Source organism: Copadichromis virginalis, linkage group LG18 (assembly GCF_057382275.1).
Source record: "Copadichromis virginalis isolate Kocher_CV1m ecotype Utaka linkage group LG18, C_Virginalis_male_GT1.1, whole genome shotgun sequence".
NCBI classification, from domain to species: Eukaryota; Metazoa; Chordata; class Actinopteri; order Cichliformes; family Cichlidae; genus Copadichromis; species Copadichromis virginalis.
The window spans coordinates 15,801,683-15,826,653 of record NC_140635.1 but is presented as its reverse complement, the minus strand read 5'-3'; the positions used below and the strand labels follow the sequence as shown (position 1 = coordinate 15,826,653).

General features: G+C 43.2%; 1 protein-coding gene across 1 annotated transcript in view; it reads left to right on the top strand.

The window, feature by feature from the left end:
* The window catches only part of b4galt2 (UDP-Gal:betaGlcNAc beta 1,4- galactosyltransferase, polypeptide 2), a 258,806-nt gene that overhangs the window by 200,699 nt on the left and 33,136 nt on the right, over nt 1-24,971 (top strand). Inside the window, exon 6 of the mRNA XM_085439913.1 lies at nt 10,580-10,702. Within this exon, the coding sequence (XP_085296039.1) occupies nt 10,580-10,702 (123 nt within the window). The remainder of the gene's footprint in view (nt 1-10,579; nt 10,703-24,971) is intronic.

Sequence of the window (24,971 nt, the reverse complement as noted above, 5' to 3'; positions counted from 1 at the left end):
TAATCAGGGGACACAGGCAGTGATGATGAGACACAGCTGAAACTTTCTTGTCTCTAAACAAGACAAAGAAGTAAAACTAAATATAAGAGAGAAATAACTTACAGAAAGGGAATAACTGAAAACACAGAATATAGAAAACTTGACACAAGACAGGGAACAAGAGTTCATAAAAGACAGACTGTAACCAAGACTCAAAGCCTAATGGGAACTGGTCGCACACGATACAGGGAAATACTGGAACAATCAATACCTAGAAATAAGAAACCGTAAATGCTAGTGAATAAAAGAAAATAAAAACCTGAGGAACGGCTAAACTCAACTACAAATAGCAAGGGCAGCTAAGCACTAGAGGTAAATGCTAAGGAAAACAACGAGATACATTATAAGAAATAAGCTTACAAGGAATCAAACAGAATATATTTAATAAAAACTCCAAAAACCCTGGACCGTGACACAGGTGCCGTTTCATCACATGAAGTGTGGGATGTCACTTCACTATCTCTTGAAATTAACTGCTGTTATAATTCCAAATTAATTTCTAATTAATTTCCCTTTGATGAGCAGTGGCTTTCTCGTTTAGCTCTTCATTTTTAAAGCTGGTGGACTCATGAATTGTAAGACAGCCCTTTAATTACTTAGAAATTACCCTGGGTTCCTTAGTGACATTGCAGATTATTATTATACACCTTGCCTGTGGGGTCTTTGTTGGCCAGAAGAAGCTCAGGTCAGGAAAGGAGTCGGGAGTTTTTGAAGTAATTAGAAAAACATTTATGGCCTTTTGAGAGAATCGCCTTGACTGAGCTCTGATTACTGATGTGTGTTTCTGCATGTTTTCATGTCACAGTCCCAGAGTCATTGGTACGCAGACATGTTGTGTTTACTGCCACTGAAGAGGAATTAATCTCGTTCATTTACAATGTCATTTTCCCGTCGGCACTCATTAGGCTTGCTAATGCTAACACAACCAGCAGCACTGTGCGACCGACCGGGCCCGACACGATCAGCTGGTGTTTTTCTTCTGGGGTGACAGCTGCTACCGTTTATGGGTGTCAGCATACGCCAAAGTCGTACCTTTGTCGCCACGGTCAGTGAGGAGCTGAACAGAAAATGCTGTGTTGGCAACAAGCGATTATGTGTAAAGATCAAAGTAGGAGATTCCAAAGCAGAAGTGATGAGAGCCACTACAGGGTGAGGTATGGAAGAGGAAGGGGAGCGTATGGACTGGAAATAAGATGAGTGATTATGATGGAAGTAGGGAAGCCATACCGACTGGAGTCTGCTGATGGTATCGTGTGAAGTTGTCGGTTCAGTGTAATTTAAAAAAGAATTGGCAGAACTGTCCCCAGAGTTTTGTTGTCTTTGTAGGAAGATTTAATAAAAACTTCACTCCCCCAAACAAAACATGCAGTTCGGCTCTCGCTCACTCTGAATTTTTTGCTTTTCTTTTTCTTTTCCCTCAGCATGTGTCCTTTTTAAGCACACACACACCTGACCATATTGTTGCTGGGACAGCTTGTGTTGAAACATACGGTCTCATTAGTTTTCACTTGTCATCTTTCAACAGGGAGCTGTCAAAAATTGTACAACACTGTAGAATACACACACACACACACACACACACACACACACACACACACACACACACACTGCCCTTTGGTTAGACTCCAGGCTCCTGTCATGACATTTCCAACCAATGTCCGTTGGACTGTTCTCATGTCTTTTGAGGAAAAATAAAACCCTGCTTGGCTCCTGTTGGGTCTGTGTTGCCACAAGCCCCGCTAGTTTAGAGACTTATTCCTCATGAAGAGCGGAAAACAAGACAGAACATCTTCAACCGGCTTGTCACTCGCTAACGAGGGAAGTTTTGGGTCAGAACCAGCTCTTGGAGCTCACGCTCCTCACCTGACTCCAGCCCCAAATCCTTAAAAGAGCAGCTTTCCTCACAGCTATATATTGACAAACTGTTACAATACACATCACAGCACAAGCACCTCCCTCCGTAAAACCCCCCTTAGTTACACTATGTGTGTGTATGTGTAAGCACCTGTATGCATGAGCAGGAACGTGTGTGTGTGTATGTGTATGCATGTGAGAATGTGTGTGTGTCATGGGGGTGCGTTTGTGTGACCTCCTGCTGACCAAAAGGGTCATAAAAGCAGGAAGCTTACAACACAAAAAACATGCCTTCCAGATAGGATGTATCTGCAATAAAACCTCCCCCAGCACAGAGTGGCTGGAGAGGTGGTCAGAGACAAAGGAATGTCTTGATCCTATAGATTGATCAGAGTTTACAAATTTAAGAAACACAATGACACATTCAACAATTATATAAACACCCAGCACGCCCCTGCGGGCGGTTTATCCTTCAAGCTCGGGTCCTCTACCAGAGGCCTGGGAGCTTGAGGGTCCTGCGCAGTATCTTAGCTGTTCCCAGGACTGCGCTCTTCTGGACAGAGATCTCCGATGTTGTTCCCGGGATCTGCTGGAGCCACTCGCCTAGCTTGGGAGTCACCGCACCTAGTGCTCCGATTACCACGGGGACCACCGTTACCTTCACCCTCCACATCCTCTCGAGCTCTTCTCTGAGCCCTTGGTATTTCTCCAGCTTCTCGTGTTCCTTCTTCCTGATATTGCTGTCATTCGGAACCGCTACATCGATCACTACGGCCATCTTCTTCTGTTTGTCTACCACCACTATGTCCAGTTGGTTAGCCACCACCATTTTGTCCATCTGTATCTGGAAGTCCCACAGGATCTTAGCTCGGTCATTCTCCACCACCCTTGGGGGCATCTCCCATTTTGACCTCGGGACTTCCAGGTTATACTCGGCACAGATGTTCCTGTACACTATGCCGGCCACTTGGTTATGGCGTTCCATGTATGCCTTGCCTGCTAGCATCTTGCACCCTGCTGTTATGTGCTGGATTGTCTCTGGGGCATCTTTACACAGCCTGCACCTGGGGTCTTGCCTGGTGTGATAGACCCCAGCCTCTATGGATCTTGTGCTCAGAGCTTGTTCTTGTGCTGCCATGATTAGTGCCTCTGTGCTGTCTTTCAGTCCAGCTTTGTCCAGCCACTGGTAGGATTTCTGGATATCAGCCACCTCCTCTATCTGCCGGTGGTACATACCGTGCAGGGGCCTGTCCTTCCATGATGGTTCCTCGTCTCCCTCCTCTTTCTTGGGTTTCTGCTGCCTGAGGTATTCACTGAGCACTCGGTCAGTTGGGGCCATCTTCCTAATGTATTCTTGGATGTTCCTTGTCTCATCCTGGACTGTGGTGCTGACACTCACCAGTCCCCGGCCCCCTTCCTTCCGCTTAGCGTACAGCCTCAGGGTGCTGGATTTGGGGTGAAACCCTCCATGCATGGTAAGGAGCTTTCTTGTCTTTATGTCAGTGGCTTCTATCTCCTCCTTTGGCCAGCCTATTACCCCAGCAGGGTACCTGATCACGGGCAGGGCGTACGTGTTGATGGCCCGGATCTTGTTCTTACCATTCAGCTGACTCCTCAGGACTTGCCTGACCCTCTGCAGGTACTTGGTGGTTGCAGCTTTTCTAGCGGCCTCTTCATGGTTCCCATTCGCCTGTGGGATCCCCAAGTACTTGTAACTGTCCTCTATGTCTGCAATGTTGCCTTCTGGTAGTTCAATCCCCTCAGTTCTGACTACCTTCCCTCTCTTTGTTACCATCTGACTACACTTCTCCAGTCCGAACGACATTCCAATGTCATTGCTGTATAGCCTGGTAGTGTGGATCAGTGAATCGATGTCTCGTTCACTCTTGGCATACAGCTTGATGTCATCCATGTACAGGAGGTGGCTGACAACTGCTCCGTTCTGTAGTCGGTATCCGTAGCCAGTCTTGTTAATGATCTCACTGAGGGGGTTCAGGCCTATGCAGAACAGCAGTGGGGACAGAGCATCTCCTTGGTAGATCCCGCACTTGATGGTGACTTGTGCTATGGGCTTGGAGTTGGCCTCTAGTGTTGTACGCCACATCCCCATTGAGTTCCTGATGAAGGCTCTTAGGGTCCCATTGATCTTGTACAATTCTAGGCATTCCAGTATCCAGCTGTGGGGCATTGAGTCATAGGCCTTCTTGTAATCAATCCAGGCAGTGCACAGGTTGGTCAGTCTGGTCTTGCAGTCTCGGCTGATTGTTCTGTCTACCAGTAGCTGGTGTTTTGCGCCTCTGGTATTCTTGCCAATTCCTTTCTGTGTCCCGCTCATGTATTGACCCATGTGCCTGTTCATCTTAGCCGATATGATGCCTGACAGGAGCTTCCATGTAGTACTGAGGCAGGTTATTGGTCGGTAGTTGGAGGGGACCGGTCCCTTCTTGGGGTCCTTGGGGATCAGGACCGTCCGGCCTTCAGTTAGCCATTCCGGGTGTCTCTCGTTAACTAGCAGCTGGTTCATTTGTGCTGCCAGACGCTCGTGGAGTGCAGTCAGCTTCTTCAGCCAGTAGGCGTGAACCATGTCGGGCCCTGGTGCTGTCCAACTCTTCATACTGGAGACCCTTTCTTGGATATCTGCCACTGTGATGGTTACTGGACCCTGTTCAGGGAGGTCGCTGTGGTCAGCCCTCAGATCCTCTAGCCACTGAGCATTGCCGTTATGGGTTGCATCCTTCTCCCATATGCTCTTCCAGTATTGCTCCGTCTCCAGCCTTGGTGGTGCTGTTCTCTTATTGTTCCCTTGCCACTGAGAGTACACCTTTGCTGGTTCTGTGGAGAACAGCTGGTTTATTCTCCTGCCTTCTATCTCTCTGGTGTACCTCCTCAAGCGGCTGGCCAAGGCTGTGAGTCTTTGCTTGGCAGTTTCCAAGGCCTCAGGTATGGACAGCTTGCTGTATTTCTTAGGCACCTTATTTGTCTTACCTTTCTGCAACTCCGTTAGTTGGCTAACCTCCCTCCGTGCTACTTTGATCTTGCCCTCTAGCCTCCTTCTCCATGGAGGGTACTGCCCCTTGTCGCTGTTCAACTTGTAGCCAAGCATCTCACTGATCACTGTTGCCGTATTGTAGATCAGCTTGTTAGTGTCGGTAATCGTGGTTGTAGGTATTGCCCGTAGTGCTGCATTAACATCATCTAGCAGACCTTCTGAGGGAACTTCACGTAATCTTGGTAACCGGCTACGCGGGATCCAGGTTTCAAGCTTGGCCATGATCCTATTTTTCAGGTCAGTTCCTCTCGCACTCATATATATATATATATATATATATATATATATATATATATATATATATATATATATATATATATATATATATATATATATATGCTTAAATTCTTCGAGGCATGAATTCAGCAAGGGGTAATTGAGATGATTTGAACTTTACAGCCATGGCATGCTATGTTGCCAGAAGCAGACATCAGAAGATCATCATCATCGTTTATTTGTATAGCACTTTAAGAACACACCAGGCAGACCAAAGTGCTGAACAACACAGATCAAAACAACAACCAAATTAAAAATACCATAAAATCATTACAAACAATAAAATAAATAAGGTGTCAGTTTCCTACAGAGTTAAAAGCCAGGGAATAAAAATAGGTTTTCAATCTGGACTTAAAGACCTGCACTGATGACGCTTGTCTAATTTGGAGGGGAAGGTTATTCCAGAGCATCGGAGCCGCAATTGAAAAGGCACGGTCTCCTCTGCATTTCAGCCGCGACTTAGGGACCGACAGCAGCAGCTGCTCAGCTGAACGGAGCGAGCGAGGAGGAACATGTGGCTTCAGCAAGTCAGTTAAGTACACAGGAGCCAGACCATTTAAAGATTTAAAAACCAATAAAAGGACCTTAAAACGAACCCTAAAATCAATGGGAAGCCAATGCAGGGAAGCCAGAACCGGAGTGATGTGATCGAATTTCCTACTACTGGTTAAAAATCGCGCCCCCGCGTTTTGCACTAACTGCAGGCGTGACAAGGTGCCCGACCCGACCCCTATTAAAAGGGAATTACAATAGTCCAGACGTGAGGTGATAAAAGCATGAATAAGAGTTTCCAAATTGGGTTTGGAAAGGAAAGGCTTAACCTTCGACAGGCGTCTGAGGTGATAAAAAGCTGATTTTACCACCCCACTTACATGACCTTCAAAAGTAAGCGCAGAATCAAGTTTAACACCAAGATTAGTGACTGAACTTTTCAGATGAGAGGTCAAATCACCAAAATCAACATCTGGAGAATCAGTAGAACGATGCGGGCCATATAAAATTGCTTCCGTTTTGCGACCATTAAAATTCAAAAAATTATTTGAAGAAGATGGGTACACTGTGGTCATAAAGGGATGAAAATTGTCAGCAACAACACTCAGGTGGTGTTACGCCCCTAGTCTAGGCGGGTAGGGACGCACATAAGGTTGGAGGAGAGAGAGACAAATCCCCGCCCTGGTTCCCAAGCCAAACATCCAAACCAGTTGTGAGTAAAAAAAGTGATTTTATTTAAGGACAAGAAGCATAGCTCCAGGGTGAGCCCAGGCCAAAATAATAAACAAAACCAACTAAGTCCCACCAGAAAAGACTAACTAAACCCTAAGAAAGAAAAAAGAACAAACAAATGACAGAGCTATCCCTCGCTCCCTGACCAAGAAAACAGGAGAAAACGATTCCAAAAGAAAAGGCAGCTCACCCCTTCCGCTTCAGCCCACGAGTGCCTAAGCTCTCAGCTAATGCACTAGGAGCGGCTTTTACAATTCACACTCCCACAAATACACAAGATAAACACAGGCTGGGAAAACCAGGGTCAGGACTGCGACGGCTGTCAGGCTACTCGCTCGTTCCACACTCTCTCTCTCTCTCTCCCTGGAGCTGTCAGAGTGGCTTTTTGAATGTGGTCACCTGTTCCATGGTCCAATCAGCTGCTCACTACTCTTCATTAGGGGAGGGACCTGTAAAGAGTCTTAAACACAGTAAAGAGACACAGAACAAACAGCCCACACAGTGTTCTTATGGCCACAGCCGTAACACCCCCCTTCCCAAAATCAAAGACATCTCCTTTGTAGATGTTTTGGACAGTCATGTTTAAGGGAAAACACGGGATAGGGCATCCGCTAACACATTCTCTGTGCCCTTTTTATGACGGATTTCCAAATTGAAGTCCTGCACCAGGAGGGACCACCTCATCAGCCTTTGGTTCGAGTTCCGCATCCGCATTAGGAATACCAAGGGATTGTGGTCGGTATAAACAATCACAGGCGAGGGACTGCCACCGACATACACCTCGAAATGCTGCAATGCAAACAGCAGAGAGAGGGCCTCTTTCTCAATCGTGCTGTACCCTCGCTGATGGACATTGAATTTCTTTGAGAAATGGCCGATTGGGTGATCCACACCATGATGGTCTTCCTGCAGCAATACGGCACCTGCCCCGTTTGCACTGGCGTCCACTTCCAACTTAAAAGGGCGTGCAAAATCAGGGGCGGCCAGCACTGGCGCACTGCACAGGAGAGTCTTAACAGCCCGGAACGCACTCTGACACGCAGAGGTCCACACAAAAGGTCTCAACACACTAGTGAGGCTAGTGAGAGGTGCGACCACGTCCGTGAAGTTTTGACAGAAACTCCGGTAGTAGCCCACCATGCCGAGGAAACGGCGAAGCTCACGCCTAGTCTGAGGGGCAGGAAAATCCAGTATGGCCTGGATTTTGGCCGAGATAGGGCGCACTTGCCCCTGACCCACCTGCTTTCCTAAGTACGTTACCATGGCTTTACCAAAATCACACTTGGCGAGGTTGAGGGTGAGGGATGCCCTTTCCAAGCGATGGAACACATCAGTGAGTGTCTCCATATGCTCTGACCAGGTGTCTGAATAGACGACAATGTCATCCAAATACACTTCACACTTGCAGACGCCGCCCAGCACGATATTCATGAGCCGTTGAAATGTGGCGGGAGCGTTGCGCAACCCGAAAGGCATGACAGTGTACTGGAGAAAATGGTCAGGAGTAACAAAAGCAGAGATTTCGGCCGCACGTGATGTTAGGGGAACTTGCCAATAGCCCTTTAACAAGTCCAGCTTGGTAACGAAGGTCGCAGAACCGACCCTATCAACACAATCCTCCATTCTGGGCAGAGGATAGGAGTCAGGCTTGGTCACACTGTTCACCTTCCGAAAATCTGTACAAAACCGTGGGGTCTTATCCGCTTTAGGCACTAGGAGACATGGGGAACTCCACGCACTAGAGCTAGGGACAGCAAGACAATTCTCCAACAGATAAGAGACTTCTGTCTGGAAAAGAGCACGCTTAGTGGGATTCACCCGGTAGGCATGCTGTTTGATTGGAGGATGGTCCCCCACATCGATATCATGCTCCAACACGGTGGTACAGGATGGAGTGTCCGAGAAAAGATTAGGATGATTTTCAATCAACCGACACACGTCATTTCGGACATCATCGTCTATCCCAGTTAAATGTGACCTTAAATCACGTAGGATTTCAGAATTCCTAAGTCGTGCGCAGCCCACAGCACAACCGAAAACCAAATCGTCACCTACTGGGTCATACCGAGTTTCGCAACTGACGTTTCCCCCCCACCACAAACGCAAAAAGGAAACGAACCAATCACACGAACGAAAAGGGACGAGCCCCCATTTATGTTACGCCCCTAGTCTAGTCGGGTAGGGACGCACATAAGGTTGGAGGAGAGAGAGACAAATCCCCGCCCTGGTTCCCAAGCCAAACATCCAAACCAGTTGTGAGTAAAAAAAGTGATTTTATTTAAGGACAAGAAGCATAGCTCCAGGGTGAGCCCAGGCCAAAATAATAAACAAAACCAACTAAGTCCCACCAGAAAAGACTAACTAAACCCTAAGAAAGAAAAAAGAACAAACAAATGACAGAGCTATCCCTCGCTCCCTGACCAAGAAAACAGGAGAAAACGATTCCAAAAGAAAAGGCAGCTCACCCCTTCCGCTTCAGCCCACGAGTGCCTAAGCTCTCAGCTAATGCACTAGGAGCGGCTTTTACAATTCACACTCCCACAAATACACAAGATAAACACAGGCTGGGAAAACCAGGGTCAGGACTGCGACGGCTGTCAGGCTACTCGCTCGTTCCACACTCTCTCTCTCTCTCTCCCTGGAGCTGTCAGAGTGGCTTTTTGAATGTGGTCACCTGTTCCATGGTCCAATCAGCTGCTCACTACTCTTCATTAGGGGAGGGACCTGTAAAGAGTCTTAAACACAGTAAAGAGACACAGAACAAACAGCCCACACAGTGTTCTTATGGCCACAGCCGTAACAGGTGGGCCGTGGCGATGCTCAGTTGATATATATAATACATTAACCTTTAGAAATCCAAAGTGTGCCAAGAAAATATCCACACACCATTACACCACCATTGAACCATTGATACAATTCAGATGGATCTATAGGTTTATGTGTTTTAGACCTGCCTCTGACTCCACCATCTGAATGTAGCAGCAGAAACTGAGCCTCAACAGACCACGCAACATTTGTACAATCCTCTGTTGTCCAATTTTGGTGAGACCCAGTCTTTTGCTGCTGTAGCACATCTGCTTCAAGTTTCTACATGCTGTGCATTCAGACTGAAGTCTTCTTTGTACCTTGAGTTAATCTGTTCAAAACAATTGGGCCATGCTCTTCTGAAATCAATAAGGCATTTTCACCCAGAGACCTGCTGCTCACTGGACGTTTTCTCTTTTTCAAACCATTGTCTGCTAACACTAGAGATTGTTGTGTGGGAAACTCCCAGTAGACCAGCAGTTTCTGAAATACCCGGAGCGGCCTGTTTTCCACCAACCAGCACGCCACGTTCTAAGTCACTTAAATTACCTTTCTTCCCCCCATTCTCAGAACTTCAGCAGGTTCTGTCTGTCTTGACCATCCATGCATTGAGTTGCTCCCATGTACACCTGCACAGGTGTACCTAATAAAGTGACCGGTGCCTCTAAAGCTATAACTAGCATTATAGCTAGAATCGCCATTAAAGAAGCTGTAGAGGTCTTTATTTGCAAGTATATTCTCACCCGTCTTTACATTCGGTCATTTCATGTTGCCTGAGTGGATTATATACGGATGCGGATTATCCACTTACTGTAAAAAGACTCCCATTAAATTATCCACTTAGAGACCATCTAAGACAAGACACAGTAAGAAAAGATCTCATAGCCTGAAACAAACTGAAAAGATTTTATTCAAATGTAAATTGCGTGTCTCTTAAGCAGCGTTTGAAAACTCCTCTTAATGCATCACATTATCATGTATTCATGCCGCCCAGGACTCGCTGTCAGCCCACTGAAATTAACAGCACTGAGAACATGCACGTACACACAGCTGTTTAAGTCACTGAGATCTTGAGCTCGTATTACACTTTTTTGTTTTTTCTCACAAACGATCTTCGTGCCATAAAGCGGCGCAGTGAACTTTGTCAAAATGCAGCCCTTTGAAGCTGAACGTAACATTTAGCCACCGCCAGTCTTTCTGACAGCTCTTGTTTGTTTATGTAATTTAATCGACGTAATATATGCATTTCAAATATGCATGTGCAGCCTCTAAAATGTAAAAGTATATTCTTGTCTCATCTGTGCCATCTCCTCCCTTCCTCTCGTCGTGCAGGCTGCCCTACGCAGGTTACTTTGGAGGTGTTTCGGGTCTCAGTAAAAAACAGTTTCTGAAGATCAACGGCTTCCCGAACGAGTACTGGGGCTGGGGAGGAGAAGACGACGACATTTACAACAGGTATGTGTGGACGGCTGAGCTCTGCCTGCGATTTTCTCGCTGTTAAAATGTGTGGTTATCCTCGATAATGGAACTTTTCTGCAAAGGAAGGCAATTTATAAAACCCAAACTACATTAAATTATTTTTATTCATGAGTAGAGGACAGAGTCTACTGTCAGGTTTACACTCAAACTGCACCGCACATTCACGTCTTTTATGTGTTGAATATGTATTATTTATGCCACTCCTGGAGACGGTAGTGGCACAGTCAAGTATCGCGAATGCAAGTGACGTTGAAGCTCTTCATGGAAGAGGTGATTTATTATAATTATTCAGGAGAGGGAGTCTGATTAGCAAATAAATTAACCTTTTGAAGCACTTCAGTCAGCTTTTAATGACTAGCTGAAGTTCACTAATGACATTTCTGTAGATGTTGGCTGAAATCAAATCTGGGAGAAGAATATTCGTTTGACAGCTCGACAGAAAGATGACTTAAGACGGGACTATTAGCTGAATTTATCGTCTGCTCGGGAGGTTGTTTGCACTGAACTTTGTTTGATTACCCGGTGAAGTGATGATCAGACTATTAACAAATGACAGCTACAGCAATGAACCCTCATCTGTCTGTGGTTGGTAAAGAATCATAACAGCTAAACGCAATGCATAATGATATACCATAGAAATAATGAAGCTAACTAAACACAGGACTTCTATCTCTCCCTGACATCTTCTCTCGTAGCACAGATTAGCTCCATCAGTCACACAAACAAACCCAAAATGTCAGTTTCATGTTTCTTAACAGCTGAAATGAACATATGAGATGGCAGATTAACTCCAAAAGAATATATTGCAGTCCCATAAACAGATGCATTCGCATTCAGAGAGTATAATTATAAACACACAGGGTTGTATACTCACAGCAGGATGCTCCTCTACAGACACGATGCCACCTTCATCTCTATTGCATCTCCTCCTCTTCTTCTTCTTTTGTTTTTCCTCTCTGTCTTTCTCTGTGTCCCGCTGTCACGCTCACAATGCGAAGCTTATCTTTGTCCTCTTGGAGTAATAGCATTATAAGAAAACTGAAAATAGAGCAGTTGAGAATAGTGGTTTGTGAGGATGGACTGTGTCAGCCAACACAGTATTAGAAGATTACAGCTGTTTGTCAGCATCTGGCTGGATGTGATAAAAGAGATCAATGTGTGCTTCACTGAACGGTTGTGTGTATAGGTCTATAATTATGCACCAAAAGTTAAAGTACTGACTTTAACGGAAGATAGCTCAACTTTACAATTGGATGCTGCAGATTTTTCTGGAAATAATTTCTGCACTCCAGCTGAGCTATTTTGGCTGCTATGAAATGTGAAGTGAAGTGCTGTGCATATATCATTAAACTGCCAGTTAGGAAAAGAAAACTTTCAGACACTGAATTCTGCACTTCAAATTTAACTCAGTTCACACTTGCTCTTACACTAAAATACTTAAGTTGCCAGCTCCACAGCAACATTTTCCACCAAACCAGAATAAAAAATGCAAAATAATAATATTTGCTTTACTTAAGGCATGCCAAATACAAGGAATCCTCATATTAAGTTGCTTACTTGTTAGTGAAATACAGTGTTTGTACACAAAGAATACTGGCTGATATATCAGTCTGAATTTATTACTGACAAAGAAATCTATATCAGAGCTGGCATCTGCACTTGCCCGAAGATACCAGTGTTGGCTTGGCTCTACTTTACAGCCTGTAGCCTCTTTTAGGATATTACTTTAACTTCTTAGACCAAACATGTTGTGTACCATATGGATGCACTCATCCAGATAAAACTGTAGACAGCTGCTGCCAATTCGGCAGAGTCAGGTCTGTAATAAGTTCAGAAAGCTGAAGTAGATGTGGTGAATAATGTAGAACTTATAGCAGTTAAAGCCCCACTTATTTTTCTTGGGAGCTTATGGAGACCAAAGAGGGTGTTAAAGGGGTATTTCTCCCAAAAATTCAATTTAGATTTTGTTTCTCTGACCCGTAATGCTATTTGCTATAATGTGAGTTGCTCCGTTTTGGAGATATTCACTCTATAAATGTCTGCATTGTCACAAATATAATGGCATTAAATGCCTATCAGCTCAAAAAGTCAAAGAAAAAGAGCAAAGATGATGCATGCAGACACAAAATGAGCAGCAGTGTCTTTCCATAAATCCTGACCAGATTGCTCTACATAATCTAAACTTGTGAGCAGTTTCTTATGACATGTATGACAGGATGATGACAGTAAGTTGTTTCTGAGCAAGACAGAGAATTTTAAATTAAATCATAACAAGATGCGAGTGAATTGCAGACTTTCAGCTTTAATTCAAGGAGTTTTACAAAAAAGTGTAATCAACTGTGCAGGAATTACAGACATTTTCACACACAGTCCCCTATTATAAAGAGAATTTAGCAGTTGACTGATAAACTGGTAGGTTTAGGTGGGTTTATTTCATGTTAAAGAGGTGCAAGTGTCATTGTCAAAGTCCGCAGATTGTTTGCAGCAAGGCGATGGAGCATCTCAAGGGTCCATGGACTTTAGGCAGTCATCGACTACAAATGAGTTTCATCCAAGTATTAAAATAAATCCCGAAATTTAAAATTGTGTTAGTTTGTCCAATAACTTTTTAGCCTCTTGATATAATCCCCTCCTCACTTAACCGGCAGTATTAGCTATGTGTATACTTCTTTTTGTTGGGAGAATAGAGTGAAAAAACTATGAAACACACCAAGGTTTTCGTAGTTGAATTACTCAGTCATGATTTCTGGAACGAGGCATAGCTGCTGAGTTTTCCTAATGTATTTGTGGGGCACTTTGACCAGCAGAAGGCAAATGCCATCAGGTTCCATTATAGTAAAGAGAAGACATCTCTACAGCCACTATCTACAAAACTTGGCAAGTCACACCAGGAGCAGTCTACAGTAGATCGATAAAGAGCACTACAGACCAGATGAAAAATATGGTAATTTGATTATGGGGTGAAATGTCTCTTTATAGGGGCACAAAATATCGACTGTATATTCATCAGATGACCAGAAACACAATCCCAAATTAGACTTTTTGTCTTTTTGCCAGTTCAGTGACAAAATGGAGTTTGTGCATCTTTACATCACACTGCAACATCAGAACAGCGAGTGAGTTGAATGAAGTAATACTGACTGGCTAAGTGTTTAATGTTTAATGCCTTTAGAAATAATATAAACTTGAGGCAGGATTTTATCCTTTAGATAAGATAGTCCCACTGAGATTTGACTGAGAAGGCTCTATAAGTATTACTCTGCATGTATTTTACATTTTATCTGTGTTTCCACAGTGTGTTGTAGTTTACTTTTCAGCTGCGGAGGAAACTCCAACAGTGCTGTCCAATAAACATACAGTAGCTGGAGGGGTCGATTCATACAGTGTTGTGCTAAAAAAATTATAGAAAAAGAGTTCTCACTGACCTTTTTCTGTATTTATTCTGCATTTTTATTCATTCCAAAATGCTGCTGTCAGGGACGACATGTTTTGTTTTGGTTTTTTTGCTGGAGTTTTAAATTTTTGTATTATATTTGGATTCACTGTGTTTATGTAGCAGATACTCCTGGTTGATTTCTTTATGATTATTTTCTCAGTTTGGTCTTTAGTCTTTTTTTGCTACCTTTTGCAATCTAGTTTCTGTTTGTGGTTTGAGTTTTAATTAGAATTATTAGACTCTAACCTTTACCTTATTGCTTCCTGTTTTATTTTGGTAGCTGTTATCTTCTGTGTCTTGTTTCTTTTTACTTCTCTTGTCTTGTGATCCTTGATTAGTGTCAGCTGTGTTTGGTTCCCCACACGTTTCTCCTTCCTTTATATTTAAACCCTAAGTTTACTTTTGTTCTTTGTTGTTATTCTGTCTAGTCAACTTGTACGTTTCCTGCTTGTTCCTGTTGTGTGTTCCCCGTATTCCTTACTCCTTGTTTAGTTTTTTGTTAAGACATTTAATCAGCCTTAATAAATAGCTCACTTGTTTTCTGCATCTGGTTCCTCACACTTTTACTCTGTAAATCATGAGAGGTACTGTAAAAAGCCTCAAACTCAATAATTATAAATAATAATAATACTTAATAATAAAAATAATATTTGAAATTATACTCATATTTGGTATAATAGTATATAATAAATACTTGAAGAAACTTATGCAGAAAAAAGCAAATACAGCTGAGCCTGAAGGCTGGGTAGTGCTTCATTTGAAGGCTCACATCTCCTCCCACCATCCACCTTCACTTTTCAGGGCTGGCTTGTTTTAGAGCTTTTCACAGAGTAGGCTGAAGCCCTGAAAAATCCCTGAAAACGCATTTGGACAAGCTATTGAAAGACTATGGAGTGTGGATATTGCTGCGTGTGCACATAGCTGAGGCTTTTTTTAAACCAAGTAACAAGTTTCTTCTTCAGCTTTTATTATGAAAGATCTTGTTTTTTAGCAAGACCTTAGTTGTCCCTGTCAGTCCAGCTAGTTGATCCACACTAAAATATATCATATTAACAGATGGAAATGTAAGTTTCCTGCTGGCATTGGTGATCCCCTGACCTTTCCTCTGGTTCCACCATGAGGTTGACATTTGTGGATTCGTGTGAATTGGCTCAAACACTGTTCAATCGATTGTCTTGACATTTGATTCACACATTTGGAGTACCCACAAGATGAATTGTAATAACTTAGGTTACTTCCTTATTTCATTTTGTGAAATCATAAGATCAAAAGTTTCATTTGTATTGTACTTTACAAAGGTTTTGGCATTACCATAAAGTTTATGTATAAATATTAAGTACTGGCTGCCAAACATCAGCATGTCAGGATGGTAATGATACCATTCAGCTCGAAACACAGCTGCATCTTAACCTCAGAAATGTGGCTCTGCTCTCACTTTCACAGCAGTTGCCATTTGCACAAACTTTAACAGCATCTTGCTGCTGCATTCAGAGTACAAAGCAAGGGCACAATGCAGGAGCATCTCCACTTTCACGCACTGGCAACAAGTGCTACAGATCATACATAAACCATAAAATAAAACCCCATCATTCATAGAAGAGTGCAGAAATGTCAGCAGTGATTATGGATAGTGTCTAGCTCAGTGTCAACTATTTGCATTTATTAAGTATGATCACATTGAATCTTCCTCAGGCTGAGATTTGGGAGGTTTATCAATGATGACAATGTGGCTTTATGAGCACTGAGCAGCACCCACCCTTTTGCACATGCACCACCCAAAGGTCAAGTGTGCGGTGGTGTGTTAGCCTGTCAGATGGATGCACGGCCTGGGCATGTCTTATCAGCTGTCGGGATAAAAGGAAAGTCAGGCATGGCTTGTTAAAAGAGGAAGCAAAGGTACAGCAAAGACATTTCTTTACCTTTACATTGTTTTTCAGTTTCAGAATAAAAGTGCACACAAAATGGAATAAGGTGGTAATTAGTAGTAGTAGTAGTAGTGAAAACACAGGCCTGCATGGTTCAGTTCTGAGACCTGAGCAAACAGTTTAAACCAGAAGCCTGTAGTATGAAGCAGGATTTCATCTTATCCAGGTAACTTCAGGGTTAACAGTACTATTGTATATTTCATGGTATAACGCCATAGTAACTTGTACTATGAACCAAAGCTGTTCTGGATTAGGTTAGCTTCCAGATTAGATCAACAGGTATGAAATCCCTGCCTACTGACCAATCGATTCTGGCAGATAGTACAGGGGCTCTGAAGTTTCAAAAATAAATATAGATATTTAAAAGGCAACTTTATTCCTTGTTTTTTCTTTTATGTTGGCAGAAAAAGATTTTACAACAGTTTTATTGTTCTATCAACATTAATATATTATCCTTAAACAGGATATCTACACTGCACCTGCTGACCTTTTAACAAATTTCCACATAGATTAAACATTTAATTCTGTTTTGTGTTTAATCTTTAGTTTCCAACTGTTAAAATTCATCAAGGTTGCAACTGAAGGAATAATAAATAAAGCTGGCGTTTAAACATTAATGTACCGTAATTGTCGGGCTATAAGCCGCTACTTTTTGCACAAGCTTTGAACCCTGCGGCTTTTAGTCAGGTGCGGCTTTTCTATGGATTGTCCATGATTTTTGTGATATCGTAAGACGATTTGTTTTGTTTGTTCCGCTGTTGTACGGCACTACGTTGCCTGGCGGAAGGATCGGGGTTCAAGAGTGGTATGTTAGTCACATGTCCGTCCGCCAGGCAACGTAGTGCCGTACGAAGTAGCGCGAAAAACAAACTTCAAAGTAGCGCTACGCATTCAGCGGGAGGCATGGATGACGAGCGGCGATAAACTTGCGAAAAGCAAGTTATGCCCAACTCCACCGGTGGATTCTGACAGCGTGGAAAAGTGCGAAAACATCCACGATCACCAACGGATTTTGAAGGGCTGGACTGCTGCATGATGGAGAGGAGGACACCGCCACGGCCCTTCTGAGGGTGTTCGACTCTGACACTGACAACGAGGATTTCTTTGGTTTTGAAAGTGATAACGAAGGAGAGAAGCGGAGAGTGGATGACGAAGCCATCCTGAGCCTGTTTGTATCCGACATTGGAGAAGAGGACTTTGGTGGTTTTAGAGCGCAGGAAGAAGAGAAAGATGGTGAATGACTGACTTTTCTTCTTGTTACAGCCGTGTCACTGCACCTGAGCCTAAAAGGTAGTCCGAATCTATTTTTCTGGTGTGCTGTAGGTTACTGTTATGTACTACATGTGCAAATATGTACCCATAACTTGTTTTTCAAAATATTAATAAAAGGGGTGTGTCTCCAAACAGCCATCTCTTTCCTGACAATTCCCTTTGTGCATATTCTCTTACATATGATAAGTCAACATTGAAACACCTGCGGCTTTTAGTCAGGTGCGGCTAATGTATGTACAAAACAGGATTTTCCCCTGATTTTAGCTTGTGCGGCTAATATTCAGGTGCGCTTTGTAGTCCGGGAAATACGGTAATCAAATACTTGATTATAATCCATCAGATTCTCCGGTGTCTTAGTGATAGAGCTTTGATATTGATAAGTCTGTCATCTCACAAAGTCGGCATTTGTGTTTTCTTTTCTGGCTTTAAATACGCTAAACTTGATTAATATTAAGATCTTTTCCAGTCTTATTGACTAAAGCACACACTTTTGATAGTATATTACTCTACAGTGGTTTTCTTCTCAAGCACACTCACGCCACTGATTTGATCTGCAGAAGCTGTGTTGCTTTCAATGTGTTTAATCTCTTCATATTTTCCCCATAGTGTAGTTCTATCTTTCTTTGTAAAATCAGCCGCTCTTCTGCTGATACATCCATCCATCCATTCTGTCCTGCTTAACTTTATCAGGGTCGCCGAGGGGGGGCTGCAGCCTATCCCAGCTGCCATAGGGTGAGAGGCAGGGACAGATTCCCAGCCTGACACAGGCCTGACACAGAGAGACAGACAACCATTCCCGTTTACATTCACACAATCAGAATCATCTTTATTTTAACAATTTGTGCACACAAACAAGGGATTTCACTCTGGTTCATTTTGCTTTCTCAATACAAAAAATAGTTTTTTAAACAGACAATTTTAAATAGGCATATATATACACAAGCAGAGCATAAATACAGAGACGTTAAAACTAACTACAACTGGACATGAGCGATAGATATTTAATAGGCTGAACATGGTGTTGCCTGGCTGAACCTTAGATGTTCATGTTGACCACTCCTTCCTTACCTGTGTAAATGGTACGGTCCATGCAGGTGCATGGGCTTGAGTAGCGGAGGAGAGAGGAGGTGGTATTTTATCTAGTTTTATTTTTACTAGTTCCTTTGTATTTGGTCAGATTCCCTAGTGAATTAATTTTGTCTTTCATTAAGACTTAAGTGTAAGTCCACTTTTTTGGAACATATTTCTGCCTCAGTGGCTGCTTCTTTGACATCTTCTGCTTCTAGACAGTAACAACTGCCCCTTGTTTGAGGGGGAGGGGGGGGCGTCTCAGCGCAACAAGTATCTGAAGCTGAAAGGCTTCTAAGAATGCGAGCTGTAGATAGAATAGAATAGAATTCAACTTTATTGTCATTGCACATGCACAGGTACAGGGCAACGAAATGCAGTTTGCATCCATCCAGAAGTGCTTTAGTGATATAGATATATTACAATATATATTAGCAATAATATAGATATGTAAGTATATTACAGAAATGGGTCTATTATGGTATGTTATAATGTACACGGTATGAAGTATGTTGTGAATATTCTATAACTATAAGTATGTACAGGCTGTAGTGAGTACAAGCTATGTACAGGATATGAACAGGATATAAATATGAAAAACTATACAGAATATGAAATGAAATAAATAACTTTACAGAATCTGGGATATACAGCTATACAGAAATGGGAACTATGCAAGTTGTAAACAGTTGTAGGATTAAAGATTATCGAATGTACAGAATGATTATTTACACAGAGCTATACAGTAGTGCAGTTAAGATAAGTGAGGGTGTAGATAGTTTCTACAGAGGCTATATAAAGTGCTAGTGGTTGTGAGTGGTGGTTCAGTCCATGTTATTATTGTGTTTGAGGGTACAGTTGTCCATTGTGGGTGTGTGTATGTTCAGTCCATGAGTTAACGTGGGTCAGATGTCAGGAGGCAGAGTTCAGGAGTCTGACAGCTGTGGGGAAGAAGCTGTTCCGGTACCTGGTGGTCTTAGTCCGGAGGCTCCTGTGGCGCCTCCCAGAGGGCAGGAGGGTGAAGAGTCCATGTGATGGGTGACTGGGGTCTTTGATGATTTTCCCAGCCCTTTTCAGACTCCGCTTCCTGTAGATGTCTTTTATGGCAGGAAGTGGTGCTCCGGCGATGCGCTGGGCAGTTTTCACGACCCTCTGCAACGCCTTCCGGTCCGAGGCAGAGCAGTTCCCGTACCAGACTGTTATACAGTTGGTCAGGATGCTCTCGATGGTGCAGCGATAGAAGTTCACCAGGATGTCTGAGGACAGGTGGTTCTTCCTCAGAGTCCTCAAGAAGAAGAGGCGCTGGTGAGCCTTCTTGACCAGCTTGGAGCAGTTGGTCGTCCAGGTGAGATCCTCGGAGATGTGGACTCCCAGGAACTTGAAGCTGCTCACACGCTCCACAGCCGTCCCCTTAATGTGGATGGGTGGATGTGGGTCAGCATTCCTCCTGTAGTCCACGATGAGCTCCTTGGTCTTCTCGGTGTTAAGCAGCAGGTTGTTTCTGTCGCACCACTCAGCCAGACGATCCACCTCCTCCCTGTAGGCGGCCTCATCGTTGTCACTGATGAGGCCAATCACCGTGGTGTCATCTGCAAACTTAATGATGGTGTTGGAACCATCAGCAGGTCTGCAGTCGTGGGTGAAGAGGGAGTAGAGGAAAGGGCTCATCACACAGCCTTGTGGTACACCGGTGTTCATTGTGATGGTAGATGAGCAGCGGTTATCCAGCCGGACATGTTGGGGGCGGTTGGTCAGGAAGTCCAGTAACCATTTGCAGATGAGGGAACTGATGCAGCGGGGAAGGATGGATCTCCAGCTGAGTGAACTAAAAGGCTGGCCAGTTAAGTCTCTCAGGATTCAGTAAAACAACTGGAGGAGTAGGATAAAGGGATGAAGAGATAAAAGAACAGGAGTACACATCAGAGTGTGCAGTGTCCATGAAATCTGCCTCTGGTTCGTTAAAAGGAAACAAAGTTCATGGGTATGAAACGTGTAAGCAGTCGATGTGTCCACCAATCTCCATGTGCTCTTTCTTTGAAAACTGCTCTGGAAAGAGGAGCATCAGCTAAATGACTAAATCACCCCTTTATACTATCTGCTCTCTGCTCCAGCACCTTTGCCTCACTGTATTTTCTTCCTCCTCTCTAACCCTCCAGCTCTTCACATCTATTTTTTTCCTGTCTGCCTCTCTTCTTTCCCTCAAAGTAATTTTCCTCTCCTTATCCTGGTTTTGATGCCACGGGCTGTGGCCACTGCCTGAAACGGGTCCTGCTTGCTTAATGCCAGCCCGGGGGAACTAGCTGTCCCTGCTGCTCAGTGTGGCCTGAGCCTGTGGCAGAGAGGGCACATGCCACTTGCACAACTGTCAGCACCACTTCCTCCTTGGTGGCTATTGCTGAGAAAGAAGAAGAGAGAGGGAGTGTTTTCTTTCCTCACTATTCTCTCACCCTCTCTGAACATCCAGCATTAGCCTTAGGCAAAGACTGTTCCTATCCCAAGGGCTTGAGTGCAAGACCAGCCTTCACCACACGTGCAGACGCTCACTCTTTCCACGCACCCTCCTTCCCTTGCCCTTTCCCCTTCTTCTCTGTAAACCTCCCAGCGGTGGCTTTCATCAGAGCCTGAGCCAGCATCATATGCACATGCAGCACAAGGACTGTGCATGTTTCTGTGAAGTCTTGACAATGGTGTAAGAATCGGGATATTTTTGGCTCAACACTTTGAGCAGCCTTTGGTAAGTTCAGTCACACGTCTAGGTTAAGAAGCTGTTTTCACCCTTGGGTCAGGTCAGCAGCAAACATCAAGTCTTTTATACCTTTTTTCCAGTTGCCCTGATTTATTCTTAGATCATTGTTTGACTTTGTTTCGTTAAACACACACGAGACGTACTGATACAAGTATATGTCAGTAAACCGATACCTAAAGATACAACAGATATTTGTACAAATACTTAGGATGTTGTTTTTTAGAGTATGGATTTATAAAGGAAGATAGGTAAAAATAGAGACGGGAGAAACATCCTTCAGCTCGTGCTTGTTGATGCTCCAAAGCCTGTCCACCAGAGGGCACTCTGCAATTTCCCTGTTAGCAATATGTGTTGAGTTGGGCAGAGTGTCAGTGAGTAAATAAATGACTAGACTAAATGTTATTAATCAGAATAATATCAGTATCAGTTTTAAAGTTGCTGTGTTGGCTGAGCTCTATTCTTTTGTATTTGGTAATATGAAATGGTCTTATTTTAAATGTGTGGTGGTAATAAAAAGACAATGTGACAGGAGAGTTTGGCGAGGGCCGGTACAATAATGAAGTGAGTAAGGGGATAGTTTCAGTTGTTCATGAGGCAAATCTTGTCTTACTAATGACCAAGAGATTTAAGAACATTTCCCCACACTTCATTCAGCAGCTTAAGTGTGCAGTAGCAAAAGAGACTATCAAGCACATGGATGGATCTTGTAAGAGCACGTCGACTTCACCTCAATCACCTTCACAATTTGTGAAAAAGATTTCTTTTCCCCCACCATTCGTGAAACAGCGACGCAACTCTACAAATGCTTTCAAGGACTGTCTGTCCAATAGTGCGTTATTATCCCCATTTTCTATATTATGTAATGCCTTCCCTCCTCTACTTCTCCAGCTTTTGACTTAGCTCCAGGTATGTGTTGTGAAAAATATGAAGAGTGCATTTTTGCTTAGCGAACAAAGAGTTTATCAACTTAGGGGTGACTGCAATAAGAGGAAAATGTCCAAGGTCCTTTAGGGAATTGTGATAAATATCTTTTAATGCATGGCTGACAGCCATTTTTAAATTTTCCTCTGGTTTGGTAATTCAGTTATATATGCTCCGTGGACAAATTAAAGCATCCACAAGGCTTGGCAGGGAGAACAAAGAAGCCCCTGGGAAAAGAGAGAGTAAGCAGGCACATTTTTCTTATCATACGATACTTTCAATGTGACAGTCGCAGGAACAGAAGTCAACGCGACACGGTAGAGAGCACCTGCTTGATTCTAGAGTTGAATCAATGTAGGGTGAAAGCAAGGTGACGAAAAGAAGCAGCAGCAAACAGAAAGAGCTACATGAGTGTGGGGGCACTGATGAGTATAAACCAGGTCAGCTGGCTGATGTACATCCAGCAGCAGCAGATATTGTAATCTGTCTGAACTAATGTCCTGTGTGATTTTCTGGTGTATTAACTGGAAAAAAATTGTTATGGAACAATGAAAAAAAACTTGCCCTATCTATGGTTGGTTTTTGCCATCAGACATGTCATTTAAAGGCTGTTGGAGCATGAGGATGGTGCTTCTTACAGCCTCAGCATTGTTCTGAAATCACATTGCAAAGACTTAGAGTCAGCAGATCTGTGCCTCTTTGGAGTCTCAATCCCCCAAACCACTGACAAAGTACAAATCCTAGGAGGTATTACTGATGCAAACCTGTATTTTTATCCAACCATCAGCAGCATCAGTGAAACAGCTACCAAGTCTTCTCAGAAATATTTTAAATATCAAATATTTTTGCCAACAGGAAACTATATTGCCCTTTTTTTATTTATATATCTATATATATCTATCTGTCTCTCTGTCTATCTGTGTCTATCTGTCTTTTGACTGGATCATAATGCAGTCTGCAGCAAATTGATGGAAGTTCCGAATATCCCAAAGAGCTTGTAAGAGATGATATTAGTGTAATTCTAAAAACATCTCTCTTGGCTACCTGTTGATTACAAAACTGGTTTAAAAAGTTTGCTTCTGATCTTTAAAATACTTAAATATGTTGACCTGTGATATACTCACAGCATGCTTCCAGTTTACCAACACAGCAGAGTCATTTTACAGTGCCATTTTGCACACACTATGATCGCACTACAAGCCCCATCTCAGGTCTTTGTGCATCTAGTCAATTCCCCATTAGCTTCCACTACATTGGCTACTTGCCCATCTCACCAAGATAAAGCTAACATCTTCCTACAACAGTCTGGTAATGATAACAAATTCGGGAGGACATAGTTTATCTAGTACACATCCTCACGTGCGTCTTTAAAAAAGCACTTTTTGAGTTATCTCTACGAACCACGCTGTTATGAAACTACCATAACTAAAAAAAATTTAAAAAGCAGAAGGCCATTCGTCAGTTTTCCCTCTCGCAGCACACAGATGTGCTAGTTCTGAAAGAAAAATCTTCCTCTATTATCACCCACTCTCTGCTGCACATCGTCCAACCTGCACCACAGCCACCCACTCCTCCTCTTCCTCTCCCAGCTCATTTCTGCACACAGAAGGGAACTGAGGCAGGACATCAGACTCAGCTCCCGTTTCTACACTCCATTGCACTAGTACAATTAACTCCACTTGTGGGAATAAGAGAGGAGAGCTGGAGACATTTCTGATTAATCCAATCAAACAGGTCTATGGTACATGGGTTTGTGCATCTCCTCCGTCAAGAGTGCTGCAGAGCAATGAAACTTTTCAAGACCGATCTCTCTAGCGGACAGATATCTTTGTTAAGAAGGAAAAAGTGTTGGATAAGACATAAAATTAGAGCTTTTTGGGTGGTGGCTCTAGTAGTTAGGAAGACTTTGCTGGTTAATGGTTTCACAGCAGGAGTCCAACTGTGACTCAGCTTCTATGGAGCATTTTATTCCACTTATAATTGGTGTAATTGTGTGATTTTTTTTTTTTTTCTTCATCACGACTGATTCAGAATAAAAGCTGTTGAGGTGAATGCTTTCAGTGTGAACACTGAGGCTGAGATGAGTAAGATCATATAGTGACCCTGGATTGCTTGCTTGCTGCAAAGTTTCTAATCAATCCCTTCTGAGTATATTGAGGAGGAGTTGCCAGACGACTATGAAGGTCCAGTTTGAAGGATGGTTTTACCACTTCCTTGTGTGACAATGTTCATGGTCTCTTGCAAAATGACATAAAATCAGCGTAGAAATGTCATATTATTTTATTTTATAAGGTTTTAAAAATGTCCATCTTGGTCTGTTCTTTTTGAAATCTTTTTTTTTTTCTTTCTTTTGTTTTTGTTTTTTTTTTTTGCCTTTTTTCTGGGCTATGCATTCAAGCTAGCCTGGCCTGGCTCTAGCAGTGGGCACCAGTTTCCTGCTTCTGAGTGAGAAGAAGTTGAGCTGGGTCCATTGGCAGGGTCCATGGACTTGTACTGCGGTGCCTTCCAAGCCTATAATCTGTAGCTTTAGCAGAAATTTATATTAACCTGACTGGGCCACTATTTTCTGGTTTAAACTTTCCAGTTTGTTTAAGCCTGCTCCCACTGCAGTCTCCGTTCTGTTTTAGTCTCACAAGTGTGTGACCTGATGTGGTTTTCTGCTGCTGCAACCCATCTGCCTCGAGGCTGCATCCCGAGATATTTTTCTGCTCGGTTATAAAAAGCCATTATTTAAGTTACTGTGTACTGCCTTTCTGTCATCTCCATCCATGCTGGCCATTTTCCTCTGACTTTCCTCTAATCAAAAAGGCGTTTCTGTCCCCTGAACTGCCGATCCCTGATGTTTTTCTTTTTTCTGAATGAACCCTAGACTGCCAA